The 16,927-nt window shown below is 40.8% G+C and overlaps 1 protein-coding gene across 3 annotated transcripts in view; it reads left to right on the top strand.

Moving 5' to 3' along the window:
* The first annotated feature begins 3,341 nt into the window (after positions 1-3,341).
* AFTPH (aftiphilin) overlaps positions 3,342-16,927 on the top strand; it is a 43,585-nt gene continuing 29,999 nt past the window's right edge. For all 3 annotated transcript variants that reach the window (XR_007903951.1, XM_051783481.1, XM_051783480.1), the window contains exons 1-2: positions 3,342-3,578; positions 13,375-15,163. Coding sequence is in view for 2 of the 3 variants with exons in the window: in XM_051783481.1 (XP_051639441.1) it covers positions 13,406-15,163 (1,758 nt within the window). In the remaining variant the exon portion in view is untranslated. The remainder of the gene's footprint in view (positions 3,579-13,374; positions 15,164-16,927) is intronic.

Genomic DNA, 16,927 nt, shown 5'->3' with positions numbered 1-16,927 from the left:
GGAGAGCCTTTCTGAATCATCTTGACACACCACGAGACCTTTTTCCATCTGAGACTTCTGGGAAGGCTGCGCCCTCTCCTGGCAGTTCAGGACTCAGTAGCAGCGATTGATAAAGCTGCTCTGCTGCAGCCAACAAGTCAAGGCTCAACCTGGGAGTTACTAAGACCAGAACTGCTCGATTTAAAACCTCTATTGCGCTACGCAGAAGGGCTTCCTTGCGATGAGTTATAGTAAAATTGAGATGGGGCTATTGAAATTACGACTTTTTTTCACCATGCTGTAAGGAAATAAATGGCTTGGAAGTACACGCTTTAAAAGCACCTCACCATATGTTTGAAAATGGATAAAATACCATGCTAGAATCATCTCCAAATAAGATACAGTGTTTACAATCCATGCAATTCTGTAAAGGAAAGTTTCACATGTTAAAAATATAACCTCGAAATTAGTGTTGTAAGCCATGAATTCCATTTCACAGAACTAATACATAATACGGCTAATGCTATTATAAAGAGTCAGTCTGCCTTCTCAAGCAAATGTAATCTCCCTGAACCAGCAAAGCTTATGCAGGAATGACTAAAGAAATCCCACACATCTTTTCAATCATTCACACTATGTCTAAGTGAATATCACTTTCTTTTTGTTTTTATATGAAATGTTTACCTCTCATCTGATCCTGCATTCAAGTTAAATGAATTTTATATATTCATAACTGCATATTGATTAAAGTTTCAGGTCCTAGAACATTCTAAATACTACTGAGAAAGATAGAAAAGAAAATTTTCCTCTGGTTAGACTGGCAGGGACTATTTGGAGGGATTTTCTGCCTTTCTTTGTAGCTTAGGATATGAGCCACTTCCGCAAATCATGTGGGAATTTTACTTTAAAAATTTCCTTCTACTCTAGAACCTAATTACTGACACTGTTGATCTTTCTGGCCCTCTTTCTGAGGCACATGATTGTGCTTGTGGTTTTGGACTTTTGCACAAGGGCTTTACTAATTTGTTTTTTTTTAGGTGCTAGTGTTGTAAAATGTGGAATATGTGGGATTTTCTTAAGAAAGGATGTTCTTTGATGTTTGATCTTTGTATACTTTCAAGCCTAATCAACAAGAAGGGAGACTTAATCCGTTAAACAGATCACAGCTAACAAGTAAGCTCTAAGTGATGTCCAGGTGTTAGAAAAACTAATTACTTGTGGGTAGAATCGCCTTGTTAAGGTTTAGGTTTGGATATGCTTCAACAATCTCAGACCTAGAGGGAGGTTAACAAAGCCTGGGAAGGAGGATGTACCACTGATAGCAGACACAAAGAACGCAAGGTTTGGGGGCCACAAGGACATTCGGCAGAAGTCCCAAGATAAGGAAGAAACTAATAAAGCCAACTCAGCAACTGTGCTGGATCAGCTCTGACAGGGTAAAAGGTGATTCTGGCAGGGACAGATCATGACCACAACTCGGAGACCACTGAACCAAGAAACACACCAACCCCAAAAAAGAGAAAGACTGAGCATGTGGACTAACTAGCCTGAGAAGCTAAAGAGTCATTAACCAATAGAAGGCAGAGCATTAATTAATAAGAGAACATATATCCAATGAACACTAATTCCTTTTTTTGGTAAAATGTATAAACAATAAAAAGTTTTGATAGTTGGCGTGCTTGATTTGTGGAACACCAGTGAGCACCCAGGCTTGCACAACTCCAAAATAAGTAGTCAATGTCTCTGTCTAGTGTGTAATTATTGGCTTTTTGCACACCAGGTAATGAATCTGATTTTTCTGGCAACACGAGGGTTCGTGTTGCTGCCTGTGGAGTCTACGGGCAGCGTGTTATTCCGTATGATCATTCAAATGATTGATACAGCAGCTGTAAAAGAGGAGGTAATTATTATTTTACCTCCTCTAATTATATTATTTACAATAGGGTGATTAACACTCATAGCCAATGACCACCAATTAAACACAGCTGGAATGGAAAAATGATTCTTCGTGGGCTAGCGCCACACACTGAGGTATACTTTGGGCCCCTGGAACTTCACGGCTACTGCCAGATATCCAAAAAAAAAGCTCTAGTTTGTCTGTTGCTTTACAACAAAGTATTTAACTGCTTTTACAGGATCTTCTCTGTACCTTCACAGTTTGTAAAACACATTGTTGTACACTGGTTGAAGGTCAAAGACTGCTGAAATACCTTCTTTCCTATTCCCCCATGCTTCTCCTTCTGTCCTGCCAGGTCAGCACAAGCTTTACTCTTGTGTTTCTGACGCTAAGATGGAAAAAAAGGGAACAGCCACCAGGCGGCGAAATAATAGAGAATTAATCACACAGCCTTGTTAATAGTCACCCATGAGTATGTTCAGCTACTGTAACAGGATTCCAAACGTCACAGAAACACTGCATTAACAATATAATTCCCCCATGCTTCACAAAAGCCTTCTACTGCTTATTAAATTATTGCATTAATTATAATTACTCTTAAAGGCATTTTTATTCCACAAACCTATCTCAAACATGAAAAGTTCTGCAAATGGCCTTGTTTTAAGCCTTCCTTCAGCCAAACTACTGAGTACTTAAATACCTGGGGTGTGTGTGTGTGTAGATACGGCCTCTGGAGGAAGGGGGGTGACCTAATTGTTCTCCACAACTACCTGACGGGAGGTTGTAGCCAGGTGGGGATCGGCCCCTTCTCCCAGGCAACCAGTGACAGGACAAGAGGACACAGTCTTAAGCTGTGCCAAGGGAGGCTTAGGTTGGACATCAAGAAGAATTTCTCCACGGAAAGGGTGATTAGACACTGGAATGGGATGCCCAGGGAGGTGGTGGAGTCACCCTGGAGGTGTTTGAGGAAAGAAAGGCTGGACATGTCACTCAGTGCCATGGCCTAGTTGACACAGTGGCGTTCTGTCACAGGTTGGACTCGGTGATCTCGGAGGCCTTTTCCCACCTAATTAATTCCGTGATTCTTCAACAAACCTTTTGATATCACGCTCCACTCGCTGTTTTATTATGGCGATTCGCCGGCGCGTTGGAACGGCCGTGCGGAGCTCCGTTAACCCCCGCCGAGGGATGAATGGCGGGCTCCGCACGCTGTGGTTCTAAATTCCAACACGCGCCTGCTCGCGGTCGGAACCAGGCGGCCTTTAGGGTCCTTTTCCACCCAATCCGCTCTGGGACCCCGTGTGCTCCAAGGCAGAGCGCAGAGCACAGAGCACAGACACACACAACACACACATAAACGTTTTCATTCGTTTATTTGCGGCACCGACCGCCCTCGCCGTCCCCGCTCGCCGGCCCGGCCGGACGTGACGCGGCGCGGGGGCGGCGGCGCGGGGAGCGCCGGGAGGCCGGGGGGCGGTGGCGGGGCAGGAGGCGGCGGCCGGAGGGGGCCGGGCCGCAGCGACGCGGTTCCTGTCGCCCACAGCGGCTCCCCCTCCATGGCGGTTGCCGCGGGAGGCCGCAGATAACCGGCCGCGGCCCCCTCTCCTCTCCCCTTCCTTCCCTGTCCCCCCCCCTTCCCTGTCCCCCTCCCCGCCCGCAGCCATGCCCGCCCGGGCCCCGCCGCCCCTCGCGCAGCCCGCAGGTAAGAGACGGTGACGGGGCGGCTCGTCCGCTCCGGGCCTGGCCGGGAAAGGGCAGCGGGGAACCCTCGGCGGGGCTGCGGCGGCCGGGGCCTGGCGGGGCAGCGCCGTCCTTTTCCCCTTGGCCCTCGGGGGAGGGCGGCGGGGCCGGGCCGGGCCCCGCGGGGCAGGGCAGGGCAGGGCAGGGCAGGGGGGAGCCCCGCGGGTCCCCCTCGCTGAGGCGCCGCTCCCTCGGCTCGTCCCGGCTTTGTCCTTCGGCGGGGCCCCAGCGCGGGGTGCCTCGCGGTGTCCTGGGGTTCAGCTGAGAGAGGGAGAGAGGAATCAGGGATATGTGGTACAGTAAGTTGACCTGTCCTGTGTGCTCGGCTTTTCCTGAAGACCTTTCTCTTTTAAAGCGTGTCAGTCGCTAAACGCTTCTGGAGGTAACTCTGCTTCGACGTGTCATCGTAATTATGATTTTTATTTTTTTTTAAGAAGCAATATCATTCTAAAATGGGGTAGTTACTCGAATGCCTATTAGGTCCTGACGCTTCAGTTTACCATTGTAAGTGTCTACTTGATGAACCAAAATATTTTTTTTCCTTAGAGAAGACAGTGCCTTAAAAAAAAAAAGGGTAAAACCCTGGGATTCCTTCGAGGTGTCAGTAAATTGGCCTCATGGTGGTGACAGCCCCTTCCTCCCAGCTTCAGCACAGAAACTGAAACCTTCAGGAGTTTAATGCTCCTTTAACAAACATCTGTTCATAAACAGAGTGAGTAGAGGAGCATTGTTGACAGGAGCTGCACTGCGTCGGTCGTGTGAGTTTAGTTTCCATGCGTGGTTTACAGCCCCACGTGCTTCATTAGGAATAATTTTTCAGCTGTTGAGTCCATGGCAAAGTGAGTTTGATGGATGCTGCTTTTTAACTGGACTGGTCCTTGGAGACTGAACAAAATTAAAAGTATTTCCTCCTTGTGTTATTCTCTGGGCATATGAACTAGACTTGGAAAGCTAATTAGCCTACTTTAAGCATGAAAATGCTCAGTTGTGTTGTCAGCACAGAAGTTGGCGGCTAACACATGGGTAGTGGTTCCTCCTCCTGAAGTTGGAGCTGTACCTGGAGAAATCCAACATTAATTGTGAGAGCCTGGGGAAGAGGTGAAGTAGCTGTGACTACTGAGAGGTTGTGGGTTTTTTGGAACAGTCATATCAGTGAAAAAAAGTAGCCTAAATGTGAAAATATGAGACTTTAAGCTTAAAAATATGAAGTGATGCAGAGAAACTAATGTGACTGTGGTGTTTTTATTCCACATGATATTTGCATGAAGTACACATTGTATGACCTTCTAAGGCAGTGTGAAAGTATGACCTCTTCCTTTTACTTCCTTAATTTGTTTATAAGTAAGCAATTGAAGGAGCTCAGCATCAGTTTGGTCTTATTCTTTTATGTATTTTAGTTTTGTCCAGATCACGGTTTTGTTTAGCAAAGGATTTAATAGGCTGTAAAATTTTTGAGTTATACACAGTTAAGTAATTCTATTGATGAAAGCAATGTGATCTTACATTTCTACTTGAAAAAATTCCTCTAATAACTTATTGAGCATTTTAACATCTTAATTACATGGAGTAATATTCTGAAACTTTCAGTACTTTGCAAAGACTTGTCTTTCACGGTGGAAATAATACAACAGCTTAATGGACCTCAGTCAACTCTTTGCCCTTTCCTCTTGAAATATTCATGGAGCTCTCCTTGCAGGTCTGTGGTGGTATCAGTTGGAAACCTAGTGGTGAAGAAACTGATGCTTGGTCTGGTTGTTTTCACTGTACTCAGAGACATAATCTTCCTTGAGATCCTCATTGTCTTTTTCGACAGAATGTTCATTCCTTTCTGTGCTATTTTGCTGTTTGACAACTTAAACTACTTCTTTGTGAGTGTTTCAGCACAGTGACACACTAACCCTTTCATGAGGATTCAAAATACTTAGAACTTTTCTGGATAGTCCTCTTAAGAGCAGTGGCTTAGATCCTACTCGTTCCCAGGTGTCAGAAATTTTGTCTTGAGGGTTTTTTTGTTTGTGCAAAAAACCACACTGTGTGAGCTGCCGCTATTGCACACACAAAAAAAGTCTTGAAATGTGCCTTGTTTGAAAACTGGCAGTCTCATTTTCAGCAGACTTTCTTTAAAGCTGATGTCTGTAGCAATTAAAATTTTCAACTGATTTCAGTTCAAGGAGTGTTTCTGTATTGGTGCCATTTGCAAGGTGATCTAATGAGTCTGCTTCTGTAAGGCAAATAATTTGGATTTTGCAAATCCAAGAGCCCTGTTTTGGGAGAGCCACAAGGAAGGGCAAATCCTGTCGTCACCTTAGTATGTTTGAAAGTTGGTACCAGGGTGAAGGAAATGTGAAACCTTGAGTTCATGTGTCTTTTGAAAAGTGATGAAAAATAGATTTTATTCTTTGGAGTATTAGGTGTCCTGCCTGTATTGTGTTTTTAATATGATGTAATGTCTGTAGGTGGGATAAATGATGAATAATGTAAGGCTGTTCACTGAAAAACAAGCAAAAGTTCTCAGTAATGGAAAGAAGACCTATGTGGTTGTTCTCCCTATGCAGTTGTATTTCCTCTGCCACGCCGTAGGAGAACCTCTCACATAAGAGTGCACCTCTGGGCAGTTGTAATTTACTCTTTACTGTAGTCTGTGTGAAGTTTGAAAGGCTTATATGTGGTGGAGAACACACTGCTCTGTAAATAAGTCTCTGGGAACAGTTGACCTTAGGTAATCTAGTTCTAATACTTTTTAATCTAGCATCTTTTTATCTTAATTTAGAACAGGTTCCCAGCTAGCATGTTTGAGGGTAACATCCAGAAATAGATTTTCTCAGTGAGTTGACCACCTGTTTTAAAAGGAATTTAAGAAATCATAGGAATGAAAACATCTCAGCTATGTGTTACTTACGACATCTGTCTTTACACGTCGTAGGGCTGTGTACTCTACATTGGACACAAATATTGCATTCCTGCAGAGCCAGATTTTAAACCTGATGGACTTTCCCAGCCAGTTGTGTTTGCCTATAGGATTTTAAAATATGCTTGTTCTTACAATATTTCCTCCACTGTCAGGTTGCAGATTTAACTAAAGGCAGTGTCCTCATCTGCAGCTGATAAAGCACATCAGTAGATTTTGAGATGAGACATTTTTTTGCTTGTATTAACTTTACAAAGATAACCTGGTCTTTTAAGTTTGGGAAGTAATGCTATTCTTGGTTAAAAGAGTCTAATGAACCAGCACAACATCTAGATTCATATTTTCCTAACGTTATTCTGATTCCACAGCTAAGTTAAAATGAAACAGGGAGAATTGAAGCAGCACAACTACTGAAAGTACGTGTTTGATTGCTTCTTTGTATAGCCTAAAAAGGAGATCTTCCTTTAAAAGGAAGATAGCTATATCCAAGATCTGTTTAAATGCCACATTTGTGCCGCCTAACATTGTTCTGTCAGTGATGAGAGGAAGAGGAGCACTGTCAAAGAGGTTTGGATATTGTCTAGGCTGGGTTGTCTGGGGGTGCCAGCCTCTGGAGGGCAGAAGGACAGGAAGAATAAGTGCCTGATTCCTGGTGTCAGCCTCCCAGGTTTTGTTACTTTAATGTTTGTTGTACATACAACACTTTCTGATGAAGGTGTCTCGCATATTCGGTGTTTGTTGAAACCACAGTGATGTACAGTGGTATTGATTTAGTTCCAAATGTTGGGTAATGAGAAATAGGGCTTGGAGACGTTTGCCTTACTGAAACTGGAGAACATTGTTTTCTTCAACCCTGTATATGTCCAAGGAAAAAGAAGAGTGCTCTGAAACTCCTGCTTTGGGTAATGGACCTCCTGGCTGTAACAGCATCAGGTTCAAAATCGAAAACATTGATTTCTTGGAGGCTTTATGAAGTAAACATTTTCTTGCTGTATTTTGTTTGCTGGTAACTAATTCCAAAAATAAAAGTAAGCTTATTAAACCAATGTAAGAACATATTGACTTCAGCCTGGACAAAGACTCTCCCTCTAGAGTGGATTTGGATTGTAGAAATGCTGGTTTAGCAGACAGACTCTCCTCATTTACAACCACCATTCTAGAAATAGATTCTCAGGTGCGGAAAGACTGTGTGATTATGTTTTCCTTTGTTCATAAGCCAAAGAAAAGGCAGAGTGATAACAGAAGAGGACAGCTTTTCCTACTGGAAGCCAACATTGTGCTGTAATAAGTTTAAATCTGGTCCTTGCTGTGGTATTTTTGGCATCTGCTTGAGGAACTCCCTTGCAGTAAGAGTTAAATGTTCTTGGAAAGATCAGATGCTGGCAGCTGATGACTTGAATCCATCTCTTGCCATTGCAAAGCTTTCACTGTAGGGTATTTCAGTAATGTTGTTGTCATTTCTGTCATGGAGATCTTGATGGTGCCATGTGTGGTTATTGTGTTTTCTGTGTGCTTTAAGGGGATGGGTTGCTTAACTCAGCTTTGTTTTCAGAACAATCTGCAGCTGAGAAGTTACTCATTGCTTCGCTTCCTCTTAAGGTGAAGGAAACATTCTGCTCTACAAGGGGTTTCTTCCTTTGAGTTTACACACCTCACGTATTTCTTTAGAGACACTCTTTGTGGCCTCCTGATTTTTTAGGTCTTATGTAAGAGCCCAGCTTGCTGTTTCAGGTTTTGCCCTAGAAGATAGGCAGCAAAGGAACTATTTATACCTGCTTTTGTGTAGTGTAATTACATTGTTCCCTTTGCTGCCATGTCTTTGTTAGACTGTTACTATTACTCTGTAAAAAGACAGTGAACAAGGATGTGGTCTGTGTATGAGGAAAGCAGATATTGTTCCCTACTTACTGCAAACAAATAATAAGATACTCTGGCTTCATTGTAAATGTTTTGGAAACCTAGTTAGTGACCATAAAAGAAGAGCATGCATTTCCTTTTTCCAGTTCCTTGCCCTATCAAAACTTAAGTCAACTACTTCTCATTTCTAGCATTACTGATTTCTCTTTTCTCTCTTGAGTGTTTTAAATTAACCTGAGTTACATTCTTAAATGCTTGTGACTTGAGAAAAAAGGTTCGAACCAGAGGCTGCAGTATCAAAATTGAATCTTAATAAATTAATCAGCAATTTTTTTTTCTTTTGAGTAAAATGTCAATATATAAGTATATTGGTGGATTGCACTTTTAACAGTGGTTTCTATTAATAGTGTTGAAATTTGTTTCAGAAATTCCTTCATAATGAACATTAGAGTGTGAATGCAAAAAAAGACATGGACACAAAAAGTTAACTAGTGTTTCTAGTTTAAAAAAAAAAACAACAAACAACAAAAAATAGGTAAAAAGACAGAAAGGCAGAAAATGGCACCTGAAAGAGAATACAATTCTTTAATAATTTTTTTTTTTTTAAACTGTTGGGACAACTGCATGTCATGAGCAATTGATGGAAATCCATCTTCAGTCTAATAGTAAACTCTTGAGATCTGCAAGTGTTGCTGACCCTTGTCAATATAAATCTGTAATGGTGACTAAAGTAATCCACTCTAAACATGAACACTTTAACTGTGCCAGATTCTTCACCTCAGGGTGTAAGGTTTGATGCCAGAAACCTGAGATGTTGCATATTAGAAATCACAGAAGTTATGTATGTTGTGCTCTGTTATGTAAGTAAAAACCGTTGTAATTTCCTTCAAATAGGAGTCCTTATTATATAGCATGCTGAAAAATTGGTGGCTTCCAGTTGTTTTAAAAGTACATGTTTCAAGAATGTTTAAATGAACAGATAAGTACAATAAGTGCATGTGAACTTCATATCTGACTTTTAAATTTGGGAGCCAGTTCCCTGAAAACTACAGGGAAGATAAATAATCCACATTATTGGTCATAGATTTGTTCAAATTCTACTTTGGGTTAAACCATGTTTTGTGTTCATCACTTGAAATACCAGGTTTAAAAAAATTATATAGCCTAATATCTTGACCAAGAATGTCTGAGCTGGGTATAAAGTACTACAAAAGATGAAGCCACTGTTCCAGCTCTGTTTGAGATTCCAGACAAAGCAGGGATTAACTAAATGAACTAAGGAACAAAGTCGTTGTTCTGTCAGACCTGTGGGTCTTCACTATGCTATTGTTTCAAATAACAAATTTGAATTCAAGTTTGATAACAAATTTTGTTTATAGTTGGCAGATAGAACACTTTTGGTAGTCGAGAAAGGGGACTCTAATTAAATTCTTTCTGAAGAAAACTACATTAAGGCTATAAAATTCCCGTACTGTTTTATATTGTGAGGAGATTTGGGATTATGCACAGCTTATAAATTTATCACTAATTAGTCAAGAGGAGGGGGAATACTAGTATGACTTTTTTTCCTTCTCTTACAGTTGGAGTATGTTTGAATTCTATAAACAACAATTAAATTGTGTTAACATAACAACCTTACACTCATTTCTAATACAGGTTCATACATTTTGGAGCTCTTCATGTCTGGCTTTTAAAATGCAGCTGTAACATAAGTGGAAATAGTTGATATTTAAAGAAAAATATACACAAGTCCAAACAATTGGTTATAAGTTGATTCTTGTGGTTAAACTGATTAAACACTTAGCATACTTTCAAACCTATGATCAGATTTTTAAATGCACAATTAATGTTCCTTGCAGATCCTGTTTTGGCAACTGTTACTGAAACATATCTGGAGCATTGTGCTGCTGGACTGCTGCTGTGTAAATGATCCCTGTGATCTCTTAAAAGTGCTTTGAAATGAAAAATTGAAGGAAGTTTCTTCTGCTGCATGGCAGAAGTTACAGGAGAGAACATTTTTAAGTGGCCAGAGATCTTCCTACATGTTCAATTGGGCTTTGTCAGGCTGCTTCAGCCCCCATGCAGTCTCTCTGTTATCTTTGTCCTGTGCTTGTCCTTATTATTCTTGTTCCTTGTCTCTCCTTTTTTATGATAACTGGAAAGAAAAGGAGTCTTACAGGTAAAATCCCTTTGATTGTGGTGCTTGCTGCTCTCACATTATTCAGTTTGTTTTCTGAAAACTGCACATTGGGGTTATTTTAGATCATCCTTGCTTCTAAGGATTTTCTCAACTCTCTTATGGTTTATTTTTGGCTGAGGTTAAAATACACAGTAAACGGCCAACAAAATATGGGTAGGGTTGTTATGATGGATAGTGTATGGATGTATGGCCAGTGTAGGGTAAGAATTTTTTTATTATATATATATTTTTTTATATTATTTTTATTATTATTATTATTTTTGCATGAGATCCTCTGATGTCAGGTGGTGAAGTAGCAAAACTATACTTTGATGTCATTGTCTATGTACAGGACTGTAAGTTTATGTATTTGCCAGTTAGAAACAAATTTAAGGTTGCTTCTGTTTTCTGCTTTTTATATATATAATATATAATATATATAATACTTTGGTGTTGAAGTTATGTCTTTACTGCACTAAAAGCTTCAAGAATGGGTCTTGTGGACTTCAGAAATCTTGGTTTCAAGACCAAATGTGTTAGCTTCCTAGCTTTAACTTGGGCTGTCCTTGAAGAAATGTTGAGTATTGTTTTGTTTGTTTCAAGAACTAGTTTGTTGCCTTTACCATCTCTTCAGGTTTTGTCACATGGGATATGATAAATATTATGTCAACTGAATTTTCAAATAGGTGTAACAGCTCTTAGTAAATTTCAGAAAGTTTAATAATAAATTTTTGCTATTGCCTACTGAGATTCAGCTGGAGATTCAAATTTAAATACAGGGGATGATTTGTTATAGCCAAATAAACCCATCCTTTCCTTTTCCAGGAACTGAAGGTGCGGAGAGTGAGTCCCATTGATGCAATTTTCTGTTCTTTCTCCTGAATTTGTCTTGTTACTAAAAAGCTGTTGATTGATGATCCCAGTAGCCATGAATTCCAGACACAATGCCACTCACTGGTCAACCAGCTCCCCTCAACCAGCACTACTTTAAGTAGTGCTATCCCTGAGATAATGGGCCTTAAGATGGGCACAGAAAATATGAACCAATATCTACCTGACTGGTCTCTTTTCTGCAAAAGAGCCAATAGAGCACTTCCACCTCCCAGGGCATATCTTTGTGCACAGCCTGTGGATCTGCTTCTGCAGTGAAACACTCAGAAAGCAACTGTAGTCTGGATATACTGGGTGTTTAATCCCGGTGTTGATGGTTGACCTCAGTAAATTTGGATATAAAGAAGGAATTACTGCTGTGATAGTGACAAAGACGAAATGCTGTTATGGTATTTAGTGAAGTGAAACCCCAGGAGCTCGGAAACTAAACAGATTGGAGTAATCTGTCTGTGAACATAAAGTCACACTTCTACAAACATCTTGGGAAGGATCTTTATCTCCATGTAGGACATTAAGCAGCAATTGCTAGACCATGATGTAGAAGGGAGAGTGCTCTTGGGAGATGAGGCCTCTCAGATAAGAGAGTGAAGCTCTTCTCTCAAATACCTTGTTAAGCAGCTGGTGCTGAGTAAGCCTATGTGGGAGCTTGTTGACAACTTAGGCTTTATTCTAAACAAAATTCCTTTGCAGTTCTCTTCAGTTTGCACTTTATGTTACAAATTACTTCAGGGTTTCAAAATACCCTTTTAAAAAGAAATTGTAGGCATGTTAGTCACCTTAAGGACGCCAGAGTTTCCTGGCAAATATCCAGAGCTGTTTGGCTCAAGTGCTTGGTATTTTGTGCTCAAGGAGAACTGCAGAGCTTCATTTGTTGTTCTTTTACCCTTTGTATGCTGCTCTTAAGGGGTGTTCAGGAAGTCATTTGCTAAAGATGCTGGACTTAGGGATCATGGTTTACCTGTGTTTCAGACGTGGTATTATAAAGTCTGCGCTTATTCTGGTGGTTAGAAATTCAAATATTTGCTAATATGTATAGGCTGTTTCCACTCTTTTTCTGTAGATAAGGCTTAATGTGTTGTCACAGTTCATTCGTGACAAGTTTTTTTGAAGTGGAAAGAGCTTGGTTGTAGCTCTCCCTTTAAGGGCTTTAGGGTATGAACTAGTTCAGTGATATGTGCAGTTGTGGGTCTATACCTACTAGTAGTTACTGTTTCATTTATTGTACACAACATTGAAGAAGTCAGATCATTCTTTAGGAAAGAAAATTTTCCATAAACGTCTTGTTTGTTCCTGTAGTGGTTTGCAATGTTAAGGGAGTCCTTAATCTGTTTCTATCTAGGCCATGGGAATACTTTCTTCTTTTTTTTCTTTTTCCTCTGTGATTTGGTGATTTGTGTTTAAATATTTTATGTATAATTGTGCTCAGTTCTCCTTTTGAGAATAAGCTTTGATGAAGTGTGTTTGGCTCTAGGCTTTACTGGTGTTCATAATGGCGTCTCTCAACTGGTTCCTAAGACAGAAGCAGGCTGGTGGCAGCAGCTGTGGAGACAGCACAGAGTTGCAAAGAACAGGGAAACCAAACAGAAACCAATGAATTGGTAGAAAGAAACTTAAACAATAGGGCAGCAGAACTGATGAATTAAAACTGAGTTTAGTTGTGTCAGTGTGTTGCACAACAGATCAAGACAATGATTTCAGCCCTACCAGCTGAGAATTGGCTCATATAGTAGTTTACAAGAGCCTTGAACAGTCCCTGTGCCTTCTAAAACAAGTGGATTTGGGGACTGTTTCTTTCAGCTATCCAATACAGACATTGCCCTATACTCACACTTTTAAAATAAGGCACGAAGCTGTGAAAATGAAGTGTATAAGAATACCAAAGCTGTCCAAATTCTGATATACTTCTGTTTTTCCCTGTTACAGAAATACAGTAAGGTTGAAGCAGGACTAAACAATGGAACCAGACATTATTCGAATGTACTCCTCATCCCCTCCACCACTGGACAACGGAGCCGATGATGACGATGAAGATGAATTTGGAGGGTTTTCTGGTGTGAGCACTGCTGGTGTGGCTTTTGCTGATTTTGATGCACCTGACTACAGTCATCCAAAGGAAGAGTTTATACCCACGAACCACTTCATCCCGCTTCATGATTATTCCGACAACGTAGCTGGCATTGCAACTTTCACATCTGTTAAAAATGTTAAAGACTGCGCTGCAGAGCTTCCTACTCATGCTAAGGAACTTTCTGATATGTCAGCTACTAGTACTATCAAAGAAAAATCTAAGCTTAGAACTTCAGGTACTGCTTTAGAAGACGTAAACAGAAGGGGGGAACAAAGAGACAACACTGGAAAATCGGAGGGTTTTTCTTCTCGTCCAGTTAGAACTGGTGTAACAGTTGAGAGCCAGGATGAGCAAATAGATGCTTGTAATGGTGAGAAACTTCCATGTCTAGAGATTCTAACAAACGGATTTGCAGCATCAGACCCTGTAAATCCTCAGGGAACAGAAGATCTAGACAGTATCGGTGACTCAAAGGGACTGAAAACTGTTAGCACCCATAGTACTGAGCAAAATTTGAACTCAATGCCCAGCTCAGGTGAAGACTTTGCAGATTTTGCTACATTCTCAAACAAAAACCCAATCCATTTAGAGGGAACGGGGCCTACAATATGCAGTGTTCTTAGTGAAAGAGACTCACTGACCATTCAGGAGAACAACAGAATAAACAGAGTAACTTGTACTGAAGAAGAGGTTTGCATTTCAGAAGTGAGTTGTGAGCAGGGTCCCTCAGCACTGGAAGATAGTGAATTTGCTGTTTCTAGTACATCTCAAACAACTGGAAGTTCAATATGCACTACTGAAAATGGAGAGCACAGTGGGAGGAGAAGACAACATCGCACAGAGAATGGCAAAGATTTTCATAGGCCTGATGGTTCTTCAGAAGCAGCAGACATCAAGGTTGATAAGGTCCAAAGCCTAAGCTGTGATCCTGCAGGAGAAAAATCGGGTGATTCTGAAGATCTTAAGAATGGTGGAAGTAGTACTGAAGTTGAAGCTTGCAGTGACACACGTGAAGATGTTTTTGGTGACTTTGGTTCAGTCAGCAGTGTATCTCCCACCTTCAGGAACGCTCAAGAATCAGTAAATGATCTAGATTTGGAAAGAACTGCTGAACAGCCTGCACATATTAGCAAACCTAATGTTGAATTTGGTGAATTCAGGGACACAAGTACTGTTTCTCAGCAGCCGGCAAGTTTGGATCAAGCTGAACTAAAGCAGGCTGCTGACACTTTAGAATGTGATACTACCAGTAAAACTTCTGGCTTAGACTTCCAGCATACTACTGAGGTAGAAAACGGTGATGATAGTGAATTTGGAGACTTTGATTCAGTGCCAAAACCTCAAGATGAGAGTGTTGCTTTCCAGGACTCTGACGACTTTGCGGACTTCAGTTCAGCAGGTTGTAACCAGGCTACGGACTGGAATGCTTTTGAAGATGAACAAAGAGACAGCTGTTCTTGGGCTGCCTTTGGAGAGGAGCAAGCTGGTGAATCTCATCACAGAAAAGAGACATGGCAGTCACATAGGACAGAAGCACCTGCCAGGAGTGATGGCCCAGTATTACACAAGACTGACAGTTTTGCTTTAGCATCTTCCCAAGGAACTATCAGTAAGCAATCTCAAGAGCTAACACCTTCAGTTCAGGTAAGGGTGTCCTTGATTTTGCTCGGCCTTGTTCTGTTCTTGTGCATACAGCCCTTCCTGGTTCCTACTTCTGCACACAACAAATATTTGAATAGTCCTTGTTTGTCTTTCAGGAGAGATTTAATGTGGTCTGTGAGACAGGCTGATATGAAATAGTATGCTGTGTTTGGATCTTGCAACTCTTGTACTGTTACTTCCTGCAGAAAAATGAGCAGGGTGTGCTGGAACTTGTATGCATTTGTTTTGAGGATTGCATGTGATCCTTTACATAAATGGATTGAAGGAATAAGCCAGCATGAATGTTTCAGAGCTGTGATAGTATTTCCTTTGCTCCATTGTTAGTTACTTTTGGGGAGGCTCTCTGTTGCCTTTTCATAAAGTAGTGCTGTGACTGGAAGCTGGGATTACTGGTTCCCAAAATTTTTCATCACCATTCTTTGTTGTGTTTTCAAAATCCGATTAAAAATGATTACTTGATTTGTAAATAGCTGCACTCATTTGCTTAGAGCAGAGAGCATAATAAAACACAACCTGTGGAATTCTGTCCCTGTTATTTCAGCTCCTGGGAAGTTAACCATTAAAAAGTTCTTTAAAAATAAGTCTCTGTTATACATTAATTGTGGGAAGCTTCACATTATAGCAACATCACAAATACAGGACTGGTGATTTGTTAAAGCTGCTGGTACTTCTAATTAGGAGTCCCAGGGAGGGTGAAGTAAATAGATTTATTTCTTACCACACCCCCTGTGTTTTCTGCCTTAGTTGATAGGCATTTATTAATTCCTAATTAGTTACTTCCTAAGTCTTTTTACAGGTAATTTTTTTGAGATCTATGCCTGTTCATACAGAGACTTTTTTTTTTACCAAGTATTTGATATTACTTTTACAGAATTCAGAACAACAGTTTGAATTTAGAATTCTCTTCAGTGCTTCTTTTTGTTCACATCATCCCATATGAGTAGTTTAGAGTATGCTCTGTGTTTTGAGAAGTGTGCAGCAGCACCAGCAGTAAAGGGTGTTAGTGGTGATATGAAAGGTTTGGATCTTCTCTGGCAGTAGAAGGAAATGAGGTAAGTCCTTTCTTCCAGGACCTTGGTTGGTGACAGCCCTGCCTCTTCCCGTTTCTGCCCAGTGACAGGTGAAATGGCTTTTCAGAGGAAGGTTGTGCCAGCTGGAGCTTTGCCAGCACCAGCAAATGGAATGGAGCTTTTGGGCCTTAGCACTGGTTTCTTGTCACGTTAAAATCTGTGACCTTCAGGTCCTTACACTTCCTGCTTGCTGTTCCCTGCGGTGACCAACACAGCACATCTCAAAGGGATTTCACAAGCCAAAAAAAGGCTCCCAAGTGAACCTGCAGAGAGATTTTTGTGCCTATGCAAAACCCTGCTGCTATGCAACACCTGAATGTGTTGGTCCACTTCTTAATCTGAAAGCACAAATCTGTTGTTACCCATTCTGTTAGTCATTCACTCATAAAAATTGGAGAGTACTAAGGTCATTAGTGCAATTAATCTCAATTGTGTCTCTTGCCACTTGAAAGACTGTCCAGAATCTGACAAAGAAATGGGGTGGGGAGATGATTTTAGTAAATCATCCCTTTTATTTTCTAGTTAATTACACTATTAAGGGATAGTCTAAAGGTTTCAAACATTTATTTTCTTTTAAAATTGTCCATAATTTTATGATGGAGTTTTAATAGAAAGCCTTTCTGGATGTAGATGTTTATAAAAACAGAACCTTCAGAGGTTCTGTAGTTAATTTCCC

The sequence above is a fragment of the Manacus candei genome, unplaced genomic scaffold (genome assembly GCF_025592945.1).
Source record: "Manacus candei isolate 608988 ecotype Guabito, Panama unplaced genomic scaffold, ASM2559294v1 h1tg000017l, whole genome shotgun sequence".
Taxonomy (NCBI): Eukaryota; Metazoa; Chordata; class Aves; order Passeriformes; family Pipridae; genus Manacus; species Manacus candei.
Note: the sequence above shows the minus strand (reverse complement) of the source record. Positions and strands in the feature narration are given on the sequence as shown.